Genomic DNA, 22512 nt, shown 5'->3' with positions numbered 1-22512 from the left:
ACACACACACACACACACACACACACACACACACACACACACACACACACACACACACACACACACAGCTCAGCAGTCTCAGACAGGAAAAACAAAGGATCTCTTGGCACCCTCCCCTTGACCTGACGTCATAACAACAAGAGCCGCTTCTTGTTGCCAGGGCTTTCTCTCTCTCTCTCTATCTCTCTCTCTCTATCTCTCCCTGTCTACTCCTTGCCCTCTCGCTCTAATGTTCTTAGTTACTTTCTCTTCAGCTCTCTCCTGACTCTACATCTTTCTCTCTCTCTCGTTCTCTTCATCTCTCCCTTTTCATCTTTCTTTCTCTCTCTCATTCTCTTCATCTCTCCCTTTTCATCTTTCTTCTCTCTATCTTTATCTGTATCCTTTGTGATTCATCCTCCAACATATTCTATATTCTGCTCTCCTCCCTCCCTTACGTCCTTCCAGAAGAAGGAAAAAATGCCTGTAGTGTCCACGCACACACATGCAAACACACACACACATTCCAACATGCACACACACATTCTTTACTCTCTCCATATCCAGATGAATGAAACTTCTCCCCTCCCTCCCTGTGATCTGTTTCTTTTCTGGTATTGGTCTGGTCTTCTGTGTCTTTTTATGTTTTATTTAATCTTTATTTAACCAGAAAGGCAAATTGAGATTAGAAATCTCTTTTTGAAGAGCAAAAGTATTCTAAAAAATAAACAATCATAATTCACAATCTTAAAAACAAGCAAATAAAGATTTTGACAGGTTAAGGAATGCGCATCAAAGTCCTTCATCAGTGATTTTTATTATACCAAGTGGAACAAATTCTTCCAATTTCTAACTGTTTTGTAAGGCGTTCCAAGCCGATGGGGCAAAGTAGATAAAGTGCCTTTTTCCAAATTTGGTTTGGGCATTTAGGACAATTAGCAGTATAAAGCCCTGTGAACGGAGACAGTACCCACCAAATTTTATAAAAATACGTAAGAAGGTTGCCAGCCAACCCAAGCATATAAAGTGACTAGTGAAGGCCAGCCAACCCCATCATGTAAAGTGATTAGGGAAGGCCAGCCAACCCAAGCATATGAAGTGACTAGGGAAGGCCAGCCAACCCCAGCATATGAAGTGACTAGGGAAGGCCAGCCAACCCCAGCATATGAAGTGACTAGGGAAGGCCAGCCAACCCAAGCATATGAAGTGACTAGGGAAGGCCAGCCAACCCCAGCATATGAAGTGACTAGGGAAGGCCAGCCAACCCCAGCATATGAAGTGACTAGGGAAGGCCAGCCAACCCCAGCATATGAAGTGACTAGGGAAGGCCAGCCAACCCCAGCATATAATGTGACTAGGGAAGGCCAGCCAACCCCAGCATATAAAGTGACTAGGGAAGGCCAGCCAACCCCAGCATATAAAGTGACTAGTGAAGGCCAGCCAACCCCAGCATATAAAGTGACTAGGGAAGGCCAGCCAACCCCAGCATATAAAGTGACTAGGGAAGGCCAGCCGACCCATTGCCATCAATTAAAATACCAAGATATGTATATGAAGTTAGGCCTGACGGTGTCTGGGATTGGTCTGGTCTTTTTTGTGTCTGCCAATGGGATTTGTCTCGTCTTTGTCGGACCGCATAATCTGTCATTATTTTCTAAAGAAACAAACCAGCCATGGAGTGATTGGAGTCATTGTTTTCATTATAGATACTATATAGCTATTAGCTAGCCATCTACAGTAATATCTAATTTAAGATGCTTAATGTAGTTTGTGTATGCCAATGGGATTGGTCTGGTCTTTTTTGTGTCTGCTAATGGGATAAGTCTGGTCCAGAGGTAGGACCAAGGCATTGTTTTACAAGTCACAAGTAAGTCTTAACTCTTACCATTCAAGTCTTAAGTCAAGACAGGCAGTCAAGTCTCAAGTCCTAAACTTTTAGTTTTGAGTCATAAACATGTCATAATGTGTTCTTCCCCTTAATTAATATTAATTTCATATTTATATTCTATATTTCTACTGCTACTAAACTTCAAATCGGCCTACTATATGAAAAACAATTGAGGATCGCTAAGGGGCGCAATTGGGCGATGTAGGCTTGTACATAATCCTCCAACTTTAACACACACACACACACACCCTCTTTGTGTGGTCACAGTAGGCTAACGTATGTCAATAGTTTTAGGAACAGTAGTAACGTCAGACAGGATTTAGTCCACCAACTGTCTAGCCAGTTGTAGCTCAATCTTGGGTGAAATTATCACGTTCCCACACTGACTGACTGTAGAGGCCCATTAACTTAACTGGCTGACTGTAGAGGCCCATTGATTTAATGTTACTCTAGCAAAGTTTTATATATAGCTATCAGCTGTATTTGCCCCATTTTACTGTTTTTTGTGATGCTTCAAATGTCGAACAAATTTGGAAGCTGTTACACCTACGTCTGTAATTCTTTTTCTCCCAGTTTTGTAAATTGCAATCAATTTCTGTTGACTACATTGTCTTTATATCCAGAAACAACCATTTTCGGTATCATCTTTCCAAGGGTTAGTGTTTAATTCACTCGCCGACAGTCCTCTGCACTGCCCTTTGCAACTTTTTCTCAGCTGGGACAATTTGATTGGCTGCTGTCGGATTCAAACTGTAATGCATTAAATGAAGAGTTGATGCGCTGCACACTTTTTGTCTGTTCTGGTCTAGTACAGTAATGGCACATCATCTCTATTTAGACCTCTTCTTGTCTGGGCTTGAATCATATTGTATGATGTCTGTGTGTTTCTCCAGAAAACAGTGGATTGCATGACAACTATGTCCGTCCCCTCCACCCTGGTTAAGTGTCTGTACCTGTTCTTTGACCTGCCTCACATGGCCGAGGCTCCGGCTTCCACCCAGACCCAGGCCTCGGAGCTGCCACTGGCTGACCGCCGTGCCCTGCTTCAGAAGGTCTTTGTACAGGTCAGTACTGAAACCCTACAGGTCAGAACTGAAACCCTACAGGTCAGAACTGAAACCCTACAGGTCAGAACTGAAACCCTACAGGTCAGAACTGAAACCCTACAGGTCAGTACTGAAACCCTACAGGTCAGTACTGAAACCCTACAGGTCACTACTCCAAACCTACAGGTCACTACTCCAAACCTACAGGTCACTACTCCAAACCTACAGGTCACTACTCCAAACCTACAGGTCAGTACTGAAACACTACAGGTCAGTACTGAAACACTACAGGTCAGTACTGAAACACTACAGGTCAGTACCCCAAACCTACAGGTCAGTAATGAAACCCTACAGGTCACTACTCCAAACCTACAAGTCAGTACTGAAACCCTATAGGTCACTACTCCAAACCCACAGGTCAGTACCCCTAATCAGTTTGAACCTCTACTATCGTATCTTTTTAAAATGCATTTTTAATTATAACTTTTAATTATCAATGTGTTGAATGTGTTTAGTGATATGTTCTTAGGTTATAGTTACCAGTTATATTTAATAACCAGCTAGACATGTTTATTTATCATTTATTTTTCTTCAGTAACCAGTAACCATATTTATAGGAACCAGTTTCTCATGTTTATTAACTTTTATTTATTTGTTTAGTAAAAGTTTATTCATGTGTTTAGTAAAAGGTTATTCATGTTTAGTAGCCAGACTTCCATATTATAAATATTCTACTACTGTTTTCATCACCAGATCCTGGTAAAGCTTTGCAGCTTTGTGTCCCCTGCGGAGGAGCTGGCCCAGAAAGACGACCTCCAGCTCCTGTTCTCGGCCATAACATCTTGGTGCCCCCCCCACAACCTGCCATGGAGGAAGAGCGCCGGCCAGGTCCTCACCACCATCTCACGACACGGCCTTAGCGTCAACGTGGTCAAGTACATCCACGGTGAATAAGGGTGTCTTGGTCCGCTTTGTTTCTTTCAGTCAGTCCATGAGTTTTACGGGTTACATCATGGTAGAAACAAGCTCACTATTCCTGGTTTTCAGGAAGGAATGTTTTTAGTGTTTTTTTGTCCTTCTGTTTTTAGTGATGTTAACCCCCTCTCGCCCCACCAGAAAAAGAGTGCCTGGCCACATGTATCCAGAACATGCAGCAGTCAGACGACCTTTCAACCCTAGAGATAGTAGAGATGTTCGCCGGTCTGTCCTGTTTCCTGAAAGACTCCAGCGACGTGTCCCAGACCCTGCTAGACGACTTCCGCATGTGCCAGGGATACACTTTCCTGTGTGACCTCATGCTCCGGTCAGTTTAAGAGGGGTGTGTGTGTGTATACGTACGTGTGTGTGTACGGGTGTCAGCCACTCATTAACCCCGTCCTGTCCGTCCTTCAGACTGGAGCAGGCCAAAGAGGAGGACAGCAGCGACGCCTTGAAGGACCTGGTAAACCTGGTCACATGTCTCACCACCTATGGAGTGACGGAGCTCAAACCCGCCGGTCTCACCACAGGAGCTCCTTTCCTCCTACCAGGATTCATTCTCCCACAGCCTACTGGGAAAGGTACATTCCTCCAAACAACGCTCTTTCTTTATTTTTATTATTGCTGAAAGGCAAGTTGACTACTATGTATATTACGGCCTTCGACAAGACCGTAATATACATTAGTGACCCTTAGTACAGTTTCCAAACCGTTTTCATTTGGCCCTGGGGTAACAGCTCAGGAACTGTCCTCACGCTGTCTGAAGCTACGCCACCAGGCTGCCAAAGACCAACTTCTCTGGAATGTGGAAGTGTCAGTGGAGTGTGCTCTGAACTTTGAACTTGTAACAGGGAAGTGGTACAATGGCCATGACTGAAAATACTTTTGGCAGTAAACTCTCTGCTTCCTGGGCCTCCCGAGCGGCTCCACAGTTTACATGACTTGGCTGTGCAGCTGTTTAACTGCTTCGCGGGTTTCCTCCATGGTCGCGCCACACCGACCCTGGTCAGATGTCCCACATGAATGTTGGACCAATACTGACTGGACCTACGGAGGGAAGATCGGCTAGGTGTTCTGTATGTCTTCACACTAGTGATTGCTTGTGGTGGATAATCACATACAAATCCTGTATATGTGACTTCACCGTTAAAGACCTGGGTTCAATTCCTGTTCCACCCTTCACCACTATGGCTCCAATCTATAAGTCTCCCGTTCTGATCATAAACAAATACAACTTGAGGGGTTATGCATGTTACATACACTGATGAGACAAAACAGTACCGACCCGCCATGGCATGGACTCTATAAGACCCCTGAAGATGTGGTATCTGGCACCAAGACATTAAAAGATTGAGATCTGGGGAATTTGGAGGCCAAGCCAATGCCTTGATCACTTCATCCCGTACTTCAAACCATTCCCGAACAATGTGTGCAGTGTGGCAGGGTGCATTATCCTGCTGAAAGAGGCCACTGCCATCAGGGAATACCATTGCCATAAGGGGTGTACCTGTCTGTTTAGGTAGGTGGCAGGTGTCAAATTGACGTCCTGAATGCCCAGACCCAGGGTTTTCCAACAGGACATTGCCCAGAGCATCATACTCCCTCCACCGTCCTGGTGCCATCAGTTTGCTATTTTCCACATTGTACAATAATAGTAAATACATCTAAACTATGAAATAACACATACACTGATCAGCCTTAACATTATGGCCACCTGCCTAATATTGTGTAGGTCTCCCTTTTGCCGCCAAAACAGCCCTGACCCGTCGAGGCATGGACTCCACTACACCTCTGAAGGTGTGCTGTGGTGTCTGGCACCAAGACGTTTGCAGCAGATCCTTTAAGTCCTGTAAGTTGTGAGGTGGGGCCTCAAAGTATCGGACCTGTTTGTCCAGCACATCCCACAGATGCTTGATTGGATTGAGATCTGGGGAATTTGGAGGCCAAATCAACACCTTGAAGTCGTTGTGTTCTTCAAACCATCCCTGAACCGCTGTTGCTTTGTGGTAGGGCGCATTATACCACAACGCCATCAGGGAATACCGTGTCCATGAAAGGGTGCACAATATGTTTTACACTTCAAAAATGCTCACTTACAACTAACCTTATCCGTCTGTGTGTGTGTGTGTGTGTGTGTGTGAGTAATTACTTCTCCACTAAATGGGGTCAGTCACACAGCAGTGCCAGTACTTGTGTGTTGACAGGACTACGGTGAATGACGACCATTCATTCTCAGATGACAAACAGACGCCAGTTTCTGGTTGTCAAAGAGCTTTCAGAGAAGACCGGTACTGAAAGACAGACTTGCATTGTGGTGTTAGGTCCCGTGTGGGAGCCACATGGTGGCGAGTTTGATTCCCACGGTGGACCGGTATTTAAACATATGGAAATGGACCCAGTCACAATTACAATTGGCTCTGAGCACGACCTTCTGCTGTGTGTTGTCATTAGAACAACCGATGAAGACCGTATGTGGTGTCACCGTTTGCTCATTGGTCATCTGAACCAAGAAGCGATGTTGATTGGTTGATGGTGAAACCAGACCACTAGGGACCGCCCCACTGAGCGGTGTTCCTATCAGGTGTCCTTGTCTGCAAGTTTTTTTGAGAGAGTTAAAGAGTGCGACAAGCCCACAGTCTAGTGGTCCTGGTTGTTGTTCTGATTGTTTATCCACGTTGTTATTTGTCTTTCTCTGTCCAGGCCATACGGTGAGAAACCTGCAGGCCTTCTCTGTCCTGCAGAATGCCTTTCTGAGGGCCAAGACATCTCTTCTGGCCACCACGGTCCTCGACGCCATCGGAAACATCTACGCTGCAGACCCTGCCAACTACTTCATCCTCGAAGCCCAGCACACACTCTCTGTGTTCGCTGACAAGGTGTGTGTGAGTGTGTGTGTGTTTATTGCTGCTAGGTATTGCATTTAGGTTTTGGATGCTCTGTTTAAACGTCAGACTTGCATGCATTAGTATCACATCCTCTGGGATTTAAATGCGCGTCTTACCAATCGGCCTGTTTTTTTCATTTGCTACCCAAAGTATCATGGCGTTGTCTCTCCTTCCAGGTGGTGAAGTTTCCGGATGCCCAGGCCAAGTACTTTGAGCTGTTGGAATTTGTAGTGTTCACTCTGAACTACGTTCCCTGCAAGGAGCTGTTCAGTGTCAGCGTGCTGCTCAAGGGTTCTACCTCACACTCCTGCAGTAGCATTGCTACCAGGTGAGCGTCTGTTTCGTTCGTTTAACTGACCGCTGCCACAGCTGATTTCTCAAAACAATTCTGGATTTTTGGGAACTGAAGTGTCATGTCTCTTTCCAACACTTTGGTCTAGAAAACCTTAGCTACCGCCACATCCAGTGAAACGTACTCAAATGTCTTGTGTTGTCAGTGTATAAATTCGACCTCTTTTTAGCGATGTGGATGCTGTTGAATACATATATATATGATATTTCTTAATTAACTACGTGGCTAAATGGTGAATGCCTCGGCTTTCTGTATTCCTGCCGCCAGGACTCTGTTGAAGTTGAGTCGCCATGACGCTGTGTTCAGTGACGTGTTGAGGGAGGTGGGGCTTCTGGAGGTGCTGGTCAACCTGCTGCATAAGTATGCTGCCCTGCTCAAAGACCCAGCCACACAGCAACACCGGGAACAGACCGCTGGAGACCTGCTCAAAGACGCAGGCACGCAGCAGCCTCGGGAACAGACCGCAGGAGACCACCAGCATGGTGAGCCTGAATCAGTCACTGCTGATTGGAGCGCAGCCATTCGGTTACATATACCCCTCCAGATTCAGTTACTTACATACACCCCTCCAGATTCAGTTACATACAACCCTCCAGATTCAGTTACTTACATACACCCCTCCAGATTCAGTTACTTACATACACCCCTCCAGATTCAGTTACATACACCCCTCCAGATTCAGTTACTTACATACACCCCTCCAGATTCAGTTACTTACATACACCCCTCCAGATTCAGTTACTTACATACACCCCTCCAGATTCAGTTACTTACATACACCCCTCCAGATTCAGTTACTTACATACACCCCTCCAGATTCAGTTACTTACATACACCCCTCCAGATTCAGTTACTTACATAAACCCCTCCAGATTCAGTTACTTACATACACCCCTCCAGATTCAGTTACTTACATACACCCCTCCAGATTCAGTTACTTACATACACCCCTCCAGATTCAGTTACTTACATACACCCCTCCAGATTCAGTTACTTACATACACCCCTCCAGATTCAGTTACTTACATACAACCCTCCAGATTCAGTTACTTACATACAACCCTCCAGATTCAGTTACTTACATACACCCCTCCAGATTCAGTTACTTACATACACCCCTCCAGATTCAGTTACTTACATACACCCCTCCAGATTCAGTTACTTACATACACCCCTCCAGATTCAGTTACTTACATACACCCCTCCAGATTCAGTTACTTACATACACCCCTCCAGATTCAGTTACTTACATACACCCCTCCAGATTCAGTTACTTACATACACCCCTCCAGATTCAGTTACTTACATACACCCCTCCAGATTCAGTTACTTACATACAACCCTCCAGATTCAGTTACTTACATACACCCCTCCAGATTCAGTTACTTACATACACCCCTCCAGATTCAGTTACTTACATACACCCCTCCAGATTCAGTTACTTACATACACCCCTCCAGATTCAGTTACTTACATACAACCCTCCAGATTCAGTTACTTACATACACCCCTCCAGATTCAGTTACTTACATACACCCCTCCAGATTCAGTTACTTACATACACCCCTCCAGATTCAGTTACTTACATACACCCCTCCAGATTCAGTTACTTACATACACCCCTCCAGATTCAGTTACTTACATACACCCCTCCAGATTCAGTTACTTACATACACCCCTCCAGATTCAGTTACTTACATACACCCCTCCAGATTCAGTTACTTACATACACCCCTCCAGATTCAGTTACTTACATACACCCCTCCAGATTCAGTTACTTACATACACCCCTCCAGATTCAGTTACTTACATAAACCCCTCCAGATTCAGTTACTTACATACACCCCTCCAGATTCAGTTACTTACATACACCCCTCCAGATTCAGTTACTTACATACACCCCTCCAGATTCAGTTACTTACATACACACATCTAGATTCAGTTACTTACATACACCCCTCCAGATTCAGTTACTTACATACACACATCTAGATTCAGTTACTTACATACACACATCTAGATTCAGTTACTTACATACACCCCTCCAGATTCAGTGTGTTTCTCGCTGTTCGTCCTGTTTTGTATCCAGTAAATGCAACCTTATTAATGCGATGGGGTCATCAGGTGCCCAGTAGCTCCCAAAACAAGCCAACAAATCCTTTGATCCCGAATATGCCTGATTGACACACATTCTGGGAGTTAATCTTTAACCCCCCCTGACACTCCCCATGTATCTCTCTCCCTGCTCCCCCACCGTCCCTTCATTTCACACTGTCTCCTTCTATTTTCCTGCCTCTCTCATCCCTCCCTCCCCAGGTGACTGTAAGAGTAACAGTGTTGCAGAGGAACAGAAGCAATTGGCCTGGCTGGTCATGGAGACTCTGACTGTCCTACTACAAGGATCCAACACCAATGCAGGTACACACACGTACACACACATACGCACGCACACACTCTCACACATACACGTTACTGCATTACCTCCTCCTTCATACTGTCAGATGGAATGAGAGACAGTCATCAGCAATGTCCAGAACAGTGTTTCCCTGCAGTCTGAGACCAGTCCAGAACTGTGTTTCCCTGCAGTCTGAGACCAGTCCAGAACTGTGTTTCCCTGCAGTCTGAGACCAGTCCAGAACTGTGTTTCCCTGCAGTCTGAGACCAGTCCAGAACAGTGTTTCCCTGCAGTCTGAGACCAGTCCAGAACTGTGTTTCCCTGCAGTCTGAGACCAGTCCAGAACAGTGTTTCCCTGCAGCCTGAGACCAGTCCAGAACAGTGTTTCCCTGCAGCCTGAGACCAGTCCAGAACAGTGTTTCCCTGCAGTCTGAGACCAGTCCAAAATATTTTTTGAGTGCAAAGTGCTAAAAATGACACTTTTCTTTATGAAATATAATTTATAGTAATCATAATGTTGGTCTATTCCATTTAATGAATAATGAAATATAATGTATTAAATATGTTGGAAAATACAAAGTATCTTCTTTTACCTGTGTATTTTACTATATACTGGCAGCAACAGGCTCCATTGCAGTATAGCGTAACAGTGGGCGTAATGGGCAGACGGTGGGTGTAACGGGCAGACACAGATCACAGTGTGCGGGCAGACAGACTCTATTCCACTATAATGAGTGGCTCCTGTATGAAACTATCTCAGACAGACTCTATTTCACTATAATGTGTGGCTCCTGTATGAAACTATTTCAGACAGTGCAAAGTCACAGTGATCATCGGTTGGATTAGTGCAGCAATTCCCTGTAGGTCACAGTCTCCCCCCTGTTTCCTCAGTCTCCCCCCTGTTTCCTCAGTCTCCCCCCTGTTTCCTCGGTCTCCCCCCTGTTTCCTCGGTCTCCCCCCTGTTTCCTCGGTCTCTCCCCCCCCCCCCCCCCGTTTCCTCGGTCCCCCCCCCCCCCCCCCCCCCCCCCCCCGTTTCCTCGGTCTCCCCCCCCCCCCCCCGTTTCCTCGGCCCCCCCCCGTTTCCTCGGTCTCCCCCCCCCATCCCGTTTCCTCTGTCTCCCCTCTGGACTGTCCTTGGAGGTGAGGTAGTGAAGGCTGGTCAATTGATGTGATGAGTGAGTGTCCTTTATTTAGAAGACATACGTTCAGATGTTTGCGTCCTATTCCCCACCCTTCCACCCGTCAGGTTTGTTCAGAGAGTTTGGGGGTGCACGCTGCGTCCACAACATCGTGAGGTATGGTCAGTGCCGGGAGCACGCCCTGATGATCATCCAGCAGCTGGTTCTGTCGCCCAGTGGGGATGACGACATGGGAACCCTGCTGGGCCTGATGCACTCCGCCCCCAGCACCGAGCTACAGCTCAAAACGGACATACTGAGGGTGAGACACACTCTCTCGCTTAATTTGTCTCTTTGTCTCTCGCAATTTTATTAAAAAACCTTATTAGCATGGGAAATATTAGTTTGAACTCCCAAAACAAGTGGGGGAAATAAGACATGAAGATAACAGAGGTGGATAATCATTCAAAACATTTAACTTTCTCTGACACCTCTACGGGACTAACGTAGACACACGTCTTTAACTAGACTTCCTGGTTTTAGCCACACCCACAGGGACAACTCTGTCCTGCTGCTCCTCTAAGGACACTTCCGTTAAATAGAACCCTTTAGGAAGTAGGTACAGAGACAAAAGTCTCTTTGCACAATTAGCATTTTTGTTAGAGCGGAATCATAGTCACAAGGTGAACCGTGAGACCTCTCTGTAGAAGCTGGAAATACATTCAATACTACAAGAACGGGTGGGGGTAAGACTTGGTTTAGTCATCCTGTGAAAACGTGTTCCTCATCCCCTCCTACCACCACTGACAAAAGGTAACTAGAAATATGCATTGTAGGATTCATCGACAAATCGATTCAGTAAAAGTCCTCTGACCCCCACAACCCTTCCCCCTCCTAGGCTCTGCTGGCAGTGTTGAGAGAAAGTCACCGTACCCGGACAGTCTTCCGGAAGGTTGGCGGCTTTGTCTACGTCACGTCCCTTCTCGTTGCCATGGAGAGGTCACTTTGCCAGCCGCCGCGCCAAGGATGGGAGAAGGCCAATCAGAATCAGGTGTTTGAGCTCCTCCACACGGTCTTCTGCACGCTGACCGCCGCCATGCGGTATGAACCTGCCAACTCTCACTTCTTCAGGACTGAGATCCAGTACGAGAAACTAGCAGACGCTGTCAGGTAAACTTCATGAAACAAATATGTACAAATCTGATCTCTTATTCAGGGTTTCAGGGTTGTGCCACAGACTACTATTCACAATTTAATTACATTATTTAACTTTTTTTATAGGACAGAGTGCTTAAAAAGAGAAAATAATTGAGAAATTCATTTTCAGGAATGTCCCTTCACAACGTCTGACCAAGAATGTTAGGCAACCAATCAGGAAAAACTATCTTAGAATAAAAACAGCTTAGAAATGCTTACATTTGAATGTCCTCTGTTCATTGTTCTCGAATGTCCTCAGCTGTGACAACACATACTTCGTTTTCACTTAAGGTACGTCAGGGGTGACTGTGATTCCTGGAATGAGGATGATGGAATGTTTTTTGAAAGCCGAAATGATAATTTTGTTACAAACATTTGTTCGCTTGCCAGATTATATAAACTTTACAAACACTAGTTTGCTATTCTGACTAGATTAACTTTACAAATGCTAGCTCACTAGCCAGATTATAAACTTTACAAACGCTAGCTCGCTAGTCAGGCTATATGCATTTTACAAACGCTAGCTCGCTATCCAGAGTATATACAGTTGTGATCAAAAGTTTACATACCCTTGGAGAATGGTCATATACACTCACCTAAAGGATTATTAGGAACACCTGTTCAATTTCTCATTAATGCAATTATCTAATCAACCAATCACATGGCAGTTGCTTCAATGCATTTAGGGGTATGGTACTGGTCAAGACAATCTCCTGAACTCCAAACTGAATGTCAGACGGGCCGGTCTGAGTATTTCACAATCTGCTCAGTTACTGGGATTTTCACGCACAACCATTTCTAGGGTTTACAAAGAATGGTGTGGAAAGGGAAAAACATCCAGTATGCGGCAGTCCTGTGGGCGAAAATGCCTTGTTGATGCTAGAGGTCAGAGGACAATGGGCCGACTGATTCAAGCTGATAGAAGAGCAACTTTGACTGAAATAACCACTCGTTACAACCGAGGTATGCAGCAAAGCATTGTGAAGCCACAACACGCACAACCTTGAGGCGGATGGGCTACAACAGCAGAAGTACCACTCATCTCCACTACAAATAGGAGGAAGAGGCTACAATTTGCACGAGCTCACCCAAATTGGACAGTTGAAGACTGGAAGAATGTTGCCTGGTCTGATGAGTCTCGATTTCTGTTGAGACATTCAGATGGTAGAGTCAGAATTTGGCGTAAACAGAATGAGAACATGGATCCATCATGCTTTGTTACCACTGTGCAGGCTGGTGGTGGTGGTGTAATGGTGTGGGGGATGTTTTCTTGGCACACTTTAGGCCCCTTAGTGCCAATTGGGCATCGTTTAAATGCCACGGCCCACATGAGCAATGTTTCTGACCATGTCCATCCCTTTATGACCACCATGTACCCATCCTCTGATGGCTACTTCCAGCAGGATAATGCACCATGTCACAAAGCTCGAATCATTTCAAAATGAGTTCACTGTACTGAAATGGCCCCCACAGTCACCAGATCTCAACCCAATAGAGCATCTTTGGGATGTGGAGGAACGGGAGCGTGCCCTGGATGTGCATCCCACAAATCTCCATCAACTGCAAGATGCTATCCTATCAATATGGGCCAACATTTCTAAAGAATGCTTTCAGCATCATGTTGAATCAATGCCATGTAGAATTAAGGCAGTTCTGAAGGCAAAAGGGGGTCAAACACAGTATTAGTATGTTGTTCCTAATAATCCTTTAGGTGAGTGTATGTACCATATGTAAAACATGAGTGAGCAGGCAAAACACGTCTTTTATTTCTTATGGGATTCACATTCAACTGTAGGTCATAACAGAATGGCACAATCATTTAACAAAACATGGCAACAAAGAAAAAAAGAACTGACCACTGTTCAAAAGTCTGCATACCCTTAGTTCTTAACTGTTTATTGCCCCCTTTAGCATCAATGACAGTGTGCAGTCCTTTGTAATAGTGGTCTATGAGGCCCCAAATTCTTGCAGGTGGTATAGCTGCCCATTCGTCTTGGCAAAATGCCTCCAGGTCATGCAAAGTCTGTGGTCATCTTGCATGAACCGCACGTTTGAGATCTACCCAGAGTGGCTTGATGATATTAAGGTCAGGAGACTGTGATGGCCACTCCAGAACCTTCACTTTTTTCTGCTGTAACCACTGAAGGGTCAACTTGGCCTTGTGCTTAGGGTCATTGTCATGCTGAAAAGTCCAAGTGTCCCATGCGCAGCTTTCATGTAGAAGAATACAAATGTCTGCCAATATTTTCTGATAATGTGCTGCATTCATCTTGCCATACATTTTCACAAGATTCCCTGTGCCTTTAGAGCTCACACACCCCGAAAACATTAGTGAGCCACCACCATGCTTCACAGTGGGGATGATGTTCTGTTCACTATAGGCCTTGTTGACCATAAACCATAAACGCTCCAAACCTAGCGTTTATGGTTGTGACCATAAAGATCTCTTTTGATCTCGTCACTCCCAATTACAGTGTGCCAAAGCTGTGAAGGGTGTCAAGGTGTTGTCAGGCATATTATAACCGGCTTTTTTGTGGCATTGGCGCAGTAAAGGCTGCTTTCTGGCAACTCGACCATGTAGCTCATTTTTGTTCAGGTATTGTCGTATTGTGCTCTTTGAAACAACCACACCGTCTTTTTCCAGAGCAATCACTTTTTCCTGTATTTCCTGAGGTTACCTGTGGGTTTTTCTTTGTACCCCGAACAATTCTTCTGTCAGTTTTGGCTGAAATCTTTCTTGGTCTACCTGACCTTGGCTTGGTATCAAGAGATCCCTGAATTTTCCACTTCTTAATAAGTGATTGAACAGTACTGACTGGTATTTGCAACGATTTTGATACCTTTTAATATCCTTTTCCATCTTCATAAAGTTCCATTACCTTGTTATGCAGGTCTTTTGACAGTTCTTTTCTGCTCCCCATGGCTCAGTATCTAGCCTGCTCAGTGCATCCACGTAAGAGCTAACAAACTCATTGACCATTTATACACAGACACTAATCGCAATTTAAAAAGCCACAGGTGTGGGAAATTCACCTTTTAATTGCAAATGTCACCTTTGTGTCACCTTGTGTGTGTCACCCTGTCTGTCTGTAACAAAGCCAAACATTCAAGTGTATGTAAAGTTTTGATCAGGGCCATTTGGCTGATTTCTGTTCTCATTATGTTTTAAAAAGGAGCCAAACAACTAATGTGATAATAAATGGCTTCATATGATCACAATCCTTAAATAAAGTATTTTTTGCATGATCAGTCATATTTTCAAAATCAATGCCAATATTTCACAATTTCTGCCTAGGTATGCAAACTTATGAGCACCACTGTAAATCTTACAAATCCTAGCTTGCTAGCTAGACTTTACAAACTTGCTAGTCAGACTGTGTAACTTGTGTTCTCTGAATGAACAGTCTGGTTCACCTGCTGGCTGACACCGATAGCCAAACGGTGAATCATGTGCTTGGTGTATTTGACTCCATGACTCAGGGAATTTTGATCCACACAGTGGCTAGCCACCCTAGAATGTTAATTGTACCAGGTTCCAGGGAAGCAGTAATTACGAAAGTCCACCACAACACGACTGAAAGTCTGGGGGCAGCGGGACATAACTAAGCGTCAGATGTTGCTAGGTCTGCCAGTGTGGTTGAAGTAGTATGGGAGCTGTCTTGTGAGTCCTGTCAAAATGTCTTTTGCTCAACGTTTCATGTGTACTTCAATTGTTATGTGATTTTGATTGATCAATGGCCGATGTTCCTCCAGGCTGCTGGGCTGTTTCTCAGAGGCCAAGAAACTTGGAGCCACGTCGGTTTTCCCCTCCAACGCCCAGCCCTTCATGAGGCTCCTGGAGGACGAGGGTGTTGCTGCCGGAGACGTCTGCCCTACACTCAAACACTGCAGCAAGCTCTTCATCTACCTTTACAAGATGGCCACTGACTCCTTTGACAGGTATGTCAGTAACTGCCAGTCACTCAGTAAAACAAACTGTTCTTATAGCCCAGCCTTCCGATCTGCTATAGAAACAAACACTTACTAGGTATTTTTCTACCTGGAATTAGTATTTATTTTTGGAGAAATTTCTACATCCAATGACAATCATATTTCAGTGTTTAGTTCCTAGTCCCAGATCAAGACATTTCAGTGTTTATTTCCTAGCCCAAGGTCAACGCATTTCTCTCCTCAGTTCCTATAAATAAATGTCTTCAGAGACACACCAGTGATTATACTTGTACCTCAGTACAGCTCATGGCGGTTGTGACTTGGCTGTGCTGCTGTGAATGAAGCTCCTCCCACTATATGAAGCTCCTCTCACTGTATTGAGACAGACCAACACATGCATGCTGCTCCAGTAGCTCCCGATAGCGTGCTAGCTAGCTAGCTGTGCTCTGAACCCTCTTCTCTTTTCAACCTTCTAACTAACATCTTTCTCTTATTCTCTTTCCTTTCTCTCTATCCACTGTTCTCTCTATCTTTCGTTCTATTTCCCCTCTGACCTTTGACCCTGCCTGGCTGTGCATCTGGGGTGTGTTTCTTTCCTGAATGTGTGCGTGCACCAAATGGGTGTGCGCGTCTGTGTGTGTCCTATTCCTGTTTGTGTACGTGTGTGTCCTAAATGTGTGTGTGTCCTGTGTGTGTGTGTGCTGCTTGCAGTCGTGCGGAGCAGGTGCCCCCCTGCCTGACACATGAGACCTCCCTGCCCTCTCCGTGGGGCACGCCAGCGCTCGCCAGGAAGAGGTAGCTACTGCACTTTGCTCTCCTCTTCATCTTCATCCCCTCTTCCTCTTATCCCGTTCTGGTCCGCTGTTGCTCTCCACACGCTCTGCCTCTCCACGCCTCAGCCCCCCCCCCGTATAGCATCTCATTATGAAGGAACCCCCTCTCCCTCTCTACTGGTTCCACTGACACCCTCCTCTTTTGGGGGGCCCTCTGCTCTCCTCATTGTCTTCTCCTCACTGCCTTCTTGGGGGGGCGAACCAACCCATCCGTGTGTATCAGTTCCATAGCTGCATCAACCTGGCTGGTTCTCTGGGTCTTTACGACATCTTGGGAGTGTATTTCCAAACCAAGGGGGAGATTTGTGTTTCGTGTGTGAGGATGCGCAGACAGACAGAGAGAGAGGCCTTGTTGAAGATAATGAGACCTGACTTTGTTTTCTCTTTACTGAGCGCTGACTGGGCTAAAACTGACTGATCCACAACTATTATGGAAGGGACAGAGACAAACAGAACAGATCTGTAGAAAGGAGAGTCTAATGCTGAATCACTATTAATGCAGTTATAGCAGACTCCTCTAGATCTGCTGCAAAATACACTTAACCTTTAACCTCTCATATGTTTAATCTCTTCCTGCTTTGCCTTTGAATTGGATGCGTTCATTAAACTGAGGGAGCCCATTCATCAGTGTGAATTGAGTTGACTAAAGAGTGAATTTCACGGATATACGTTTCACGGTATCCGTAATCCCAGAAACTGTAATGAGCACGTTGAAGCAGAGGTTGGCATGTTTCCATTTACTTTGATTCATCTGACATGTTCTTTGCAGAAGACACGTGTCTATCTGTGAGGCGTGACCACCACCTTAGTTGGCACAGTATTTGGTTGGGTCCCGGTAGATGGTGTCTATCTGTTGTACTAACTGTCCGCCACTACACAGGCACGGATACCAGGGAACGTCTGGCCCTCCCGCCGGTGTCAGAGCCCTGACGGACCTCAGTCAAAAGCTGCATTTGGCCAACTCTTCCTCATCGTCCTCCTCGTCTTTCCCGTCGGACTCAGTGGTCATCCACCCAGGTGCAGGACTAGCCATGCTGGACCTTCTGGCCTCGGTCAGCTCCGACAGCCAGCCAGAGGTGAGGAGAATTCTATTAAGCCGCACCCACTCCCAACGCACGCACAAATGCCGAGATTGGGAAACGCTGAGAAGCCACATCCTCTTACACACAGCCAACCAGAGATGAGGAAATCATAGGACGCCACACCTGCTTCCTGTGTTTTTCCTAAAGCTGGGGTCACACTTTTGTTCCTGAAATTGAGATTAAGAGCAAATTGCCCAGGGATCAGAGCGATTTGTCAGATACCACAGTGTTGCTGTTCTATTTATGTAGTCAAAAAGGTGTGTCTTGTGCCCTGGAGCAAGGCACTTTAACCTTATTGATCCTGTAATTCACCCTGGATAAGAGCCTAATTACTAAATTCTTGTATGTTTTTGTTGTTGCTTGTTTATCGGGCTTTTTGCTTGCTTATCAGATCACTGTGAGCCAGCTGCTCATGTAAAAAGGGCTTCATGAAATACATTAGAATTTCTAAGGCAGTTGTTCTCAAACCTCTCCCGGGGGCCCCCATCCATCCCGCGCTTTTGTTGCAGCCCTCACCTGCAGCAAGCTACCACATTCTCAATAAGTTGATGCAGGTGTACTGGCTCCTGTGTACATCTGATGCATGGTAGAACTGGGGCTCCCCAGGAGAGGTTAAGGAAGGGTTACTTTTGGACCAAGGTGCATGAATTGATGAGCAGACACAAGCCTTGTGTTTCCTAAATGTCCTAAGTACTGTGTTGTCCTGTTTAACTGAACGCTGTCCTAGACTTGATTACTTACCTCTGTGAGATGTGGACCTGGTTAGCTAACAACAATACTTTGTCTGTCTCTCTGTCCCTTGCTCTCCCTCCCCCATCTCCTGTAGCACGCCCTGGACCTGCAGCTAGCGGTAGCTAACATCCTGCAGCTCCTGGTACACAGTGAGAGGAACCAGCAGGTCCTGTGTGAGGCGGGTCTACACAGCAGGCTTCTGCAGCGCTGCAGCCAGGCCCTGGGTGACGAGGACCACCCCCTACACCCCCCACTGCAGAGGATGTTTGAGAGGCTGGCCTCACAGGCCCTGCAGCCCATGGCCCTGAGGTAAGACAGACAGACAGACAGGCCCTGCAGCCCATGGCCCTAAGGTGAGACAGACAGACAGACAGGCCCTGCAGCCCATAGCCCTGAGGTGAGACAGATAGACAGACAGGCTCTGCAGCCCATGGCCCTGAGGTGAGACAGATAGACAGAATGACAGGCCTTGCAGCCCATGGCCCTGAGGTGAGACAGACAGACAGACAGGCCCTGCAGCCCATGGCCCTGAGGTGAGACAGACAGACAGACAGGCCCTGCAGCCCATGGCCCTGAGGTGAGACAGATAGACAGAATGACAGGCCCTGCAGCCCAAGGCCCTGAGGACAGGTTCTGCATCCTACTTTAAATATTTTAAATAAACTGGAGAAGAAAAAAATAAAAGACAGGATCATGGTTTATAGGATGCTGGTTTTGAATTTTATTTTCTGAATCTGTAATCTTTACATGTTAAATACAGGTTAGGTCCTTTCCAGTAGGAGCACATATACGCACACGTACGCACACGCACACTCACACACACGCACACTCATGCATTACCTCCTTCTTCATACAGTCAGATGGAATGAGAGACAGTCATCAGCAACTGTTTCCCTGCAGTCTGAGACCAGTCCAGAACAGTGTTTCCCTGCAGTCTGAGACCAGTCCAGAACAGTGTTTCCCTGCAGTCTGAGACCAGTCCAGAACAGTGTTTCCCTGCAGTCTGAGACCAGTCCAGAACAGTGTTTCCCTGCAGTCTGAGACCAGTCCAGAACAGTGTTTCCCTGCAGTCTGAGACCAGTCCAGAACAGTGTTTCCCTGCAGCCTGAGACCAGTCCAGAACAGTGTTTCCCTGCAGCCTGAGACCAGTCCAGAACTGTGTTTCCCTGCAGCCTGAGACCAGTCCAGAACTGTGTTTCCCTGCAGCCTGAGACCAGTCCAGAACTGTGTTTCCCTGCAGCCTGAGACCAGTCCAGAACAGTGTTTCCCTGCAGCCTGAGACCAGTCCAGAACAGTGTTTCCCTGCAGCCTGAGACCAGTCCAGAACAGTGTTTCCCTGCAGCCTGAGACCAGTCCAGAACAGTGTTTCCCTGCAGCCTGAGACCAGTCCAGAACAGTGTTTCCCTGCAGCCTGAGACCAGTCCAGAACAGTGTTTCCCTGCAGCCTGAGACCAGTCCAGAACAGTGTTTCCCTGCAGCCTGAGACCAGTCCAGAACAGTGTTTCCCTGCAGCCTGAGACCAGTCCAGAACAGTGTTTCCCTGCAGCCTGAGACCAGTCCAGAAATGTGTTTCCCTGCAGTCTGAGACCAGTCCAGAACTGTGTTTCCCTGCAGTCTGAGACCAGTCCAGAACTGTGTTTCCCTGCAGCCTGAGATCAGTCCAGAACTGTGTTTCCCTGCAGCCTGAGACCAGTCCAGAACAGTGTTTCCCTGCAGCCTGAGACCAGTCCAGAACAGTGTTTCCCTGCAGTCTGAGACCAGTCCAGAACTGTGTTTCCCTGCAGCCTGAGACCAGTCCAGAACTACCGTCGGTGCATCCATCAAATAAAACCCCCTCACACATGACCATATGCGGCGTGACTTTCCAAGTCTCTCTACCTCAGACACTTAACATGATTATCTCATCGCCAACATGATTCCAGACACTGTGTGTAGACCCTCCTGTCACTGCCAGGCTATCTTTCCCCCAACTAACCCCTAATAAACTACAATTACATCGGTGCTTGGACGCTCATGTACGTGAAAGGGAAGTAATCACTTTGGACTGGTTTCAGCATTACTCTGAGGTGTCTGGCTGCCGATTCACGTGACACTTTAGGTCCTAATTTTCCACATGACTGATCAGCTGTGATGCATGATGGGACTTAGAATCTGGGTTGGCCTAAAACACACACACGCACACACATATGCATACACTCTGCCACAAATGACTGGAACAAATTGCAAAAGGCACTTTAACTCTCCTTCGAAAACACGCTAACCTAGCTGGTATCTGATCAGTTCACCTGCTGAGTGTCAAATTTCTCTCTGAACTGATTTTACATTTAATTTAGATTTCAAGGGCTTTATTATTATAGTATTTTAATTTTTTATTGCCAAAGCAAATGGGACATAATATGATATGATAAATATATAAATATTAAGTTTTTGCTGTAGAAGCAGCCGGAAATGGGTGAACAACAGATACTAATATGCATAATTTCTTCTCTCCATCTATTTCCCCATTTCCCCATCTTAATCTCCCCAAGTCTCCCTCTCTATCTCCCCAAGTCTCCCTCTCTATCTCCCCAAGTCTCCCTCTCTATCTCCCCAAGTCTCCCCCTCTATCTCCCCAAGTCTCCCCCTCTATCTCCCCAAGTCTCCCCCTCTATCTCCCCAAGTCTCCCCCACTATCTCCCCATGTCTCCCCCACTATCTCCCCATGTCTCCCCCACTATCTCCCCATCTCTCCCTGTCACGTTCAAACTGTAAATTTAATAAACATGGAGAATGTTAATTGTTTTTAGAGGGGGATCATTTTCTACCACATCAATGGTATTCTGAAAGGTCAAATGTGTGTTTCCATTTATGCTTTTTCATGTGTCATCCACTCCAATGAGAAATAAACAAATTGTGGCTGTGTTTTATTGACTATTGTTTGATGCCTGCAGAGAGTTCCTCCGACTTGGCAACCCTTTGAACTGTGGTGCCTGGGACAAGAAGCTCCTGAAGCAGTATCGTGTCCACAAGCCCTCCTCACTCAGCTATGACGCAGACATGAGAAGTAAGGGCACCCTGTCAATGTTAGGACATAGATAACAGAACCCTCTGTCGATATTTAGGAGGCCAGTAATGGAAAGCTCTGCTGACGGTTAGACCGATAATATAACCCTTTTTTGGGATCTAGACAGATATTAGAACCCTCTGTTGACGTCTGTTAAAGGTATTATTCTAGAGCTTGGAATGAGTTGGTCCAGGCTGATGGGAAAGACGTGCAATTTGAAAAGGCCAACAATTACTTCCAGTCATTGTTTTCCCTTCGTTCCACTGGTAGTCCATCCACACGGCTTGGTCCAGTCACTCGTGGTGGTGGTAAACACGTTGGAGGTTTTGCTGGAGATTAAGCTTCCTCCAGCTTTAATTCCCAGTGGAAATGGGCTTTCTGCGCGGACGGGAATCCTCAGTGATTGCACACTGGAAACGAGCCCATGTTGCATTGTTGTAACGTTGCCGCAGCCTCAACCAATGCTCCAATGTGGGCTACCTCCTACAGTTGCACTAATCAACTTCAGCTAATTACCTTGAAATTCTCTTCTCCGCTATCTTAATTCCCCACTATCTTCATTCTCTACTGTACTGTCAGAGCTTGGGAGGCCTAAGTCTGCCTGACTAATGCTCGTCTTTGATTCACCCCTTGTGGGTAGGGGTGAATTAAAATGTAATGTGCCAAAGCAATATGAATGAAGAAATCGGATTTAAACAGTTTGTAGATGATAGGTAAATGATTCGACCAAAGGAGAAATGACCCCTCTCAACCTTACACTGTTAAGTTAATGGAAATGTTTCATCATGTGCAGATTTTGCCTACATTTCTGGTAAAAAAAAAAATATATATATAATATAGCTCCGGAAAAAATGAAGATGCCACTGCACCTTTTTCTTTCTTAGTGAGGAACAGAAGGGATAGAATTAAGAGACCACTGCAAATTGAACTCTTCTGTTCCTCACTCAACTTTCAACTTTTTTGGAAAGGAAAGAAAAAGATGCAGGTGCAGTGGTCTTAAAAAAAATTCCGGAGCTGTATGTAAAACTATTCGGATTACTTTCACAAAAATAAG

The 22512-nt window shown here is 45.9% G+C and overlaps 1 protein-coding gene across 5 annotated transcripts in view; it reads left to right on the top strand.

The window, feature by feature from the left end:
* Nucleotides 1-22512, top strand: part of wdfy3 (WD repeat and FYVE domain containing 3) — an 82646-nt gene that overhangs the window by 24396 nt on the left and 35738 nt on the right. For 4 of the 5 annotated variants that reach the window (XM_029124586.2, XM_029124584.2, XM_029124585.2 and 1 more), the window contains exons 5-19: nucleotides 2761-2931; nucleotides 3667-3859; nucleotides 4030-4216; nucleotides 4306-4472; nucleotides 6592-6767; nucleotides 6953-7104; nucleotides 7396-7610; nucleotides 9445-9546; nucleotides 10770-10963; nucleotides 11540-11811; nucleotides 15592-15777; nucleotides 16480-16563; nucleotides 17482-17677; nucleotides 18510-18724; nucleotides 21346-21458. In XM_029124586.2, coding sequence (XP_028980419.2) covers nucleotides 2761-2931; nucleotides 3667-3859; nucleotides 4030-4216; nucleotides 4306-4472; nucleotides 6592-6767; nucleotides 6953-7104; nucleotides 7396-7610; nucleotides 9445-9546; nucleotides 10770-10963; nucleotides 11540-11811; nucleotides 15592-15777; nucleotides 16480-16563; nucleotides 17482-17677; nucleotides 18510-18724; nucleotides 21346-21458 — 2623 coding nt within the window. The remainder of the gene's footprint in view (nucleotides 1-2760; nucleotides 2932-3666; nucleotides 3860-4029; nucleotides 4217-4305; nucleotides 4473-6591; nucleotides 6768-6952; nucleotides 7105-7395; nucleotides 7611-9444; nucleotides 9547-10769; nucleotides 10964-11539; nucleotides 11812-15591; nucleotides 15778-16479; nucleotides 16564-17481; nucleotides 17678-18509; nucleotides 18725-21345; nucleotides 21459-22512) is intronic. The other variant, XM_029124587.2, reaches the window with a different exon arrangement.

The sequence above is a fragment of the Esox lucius genome, chromosome 13, assembly GCF_011004845.1.
Source record: "Esox lucius isolate fEsoLuc1 chromosome 13, fEsoLuc1.pri, whole genome shotgun sequence".
Lineage (NCBI taxonomy): Eukaryota > Metazoa > Chordata > Actinopteri > Esociformes > Esocidae > Esox > Esox lucius.
Note: the sequence above shows the minus strand (reverse complement) of the source record. Positions and strands in the feature narration are given on the sequence as shown.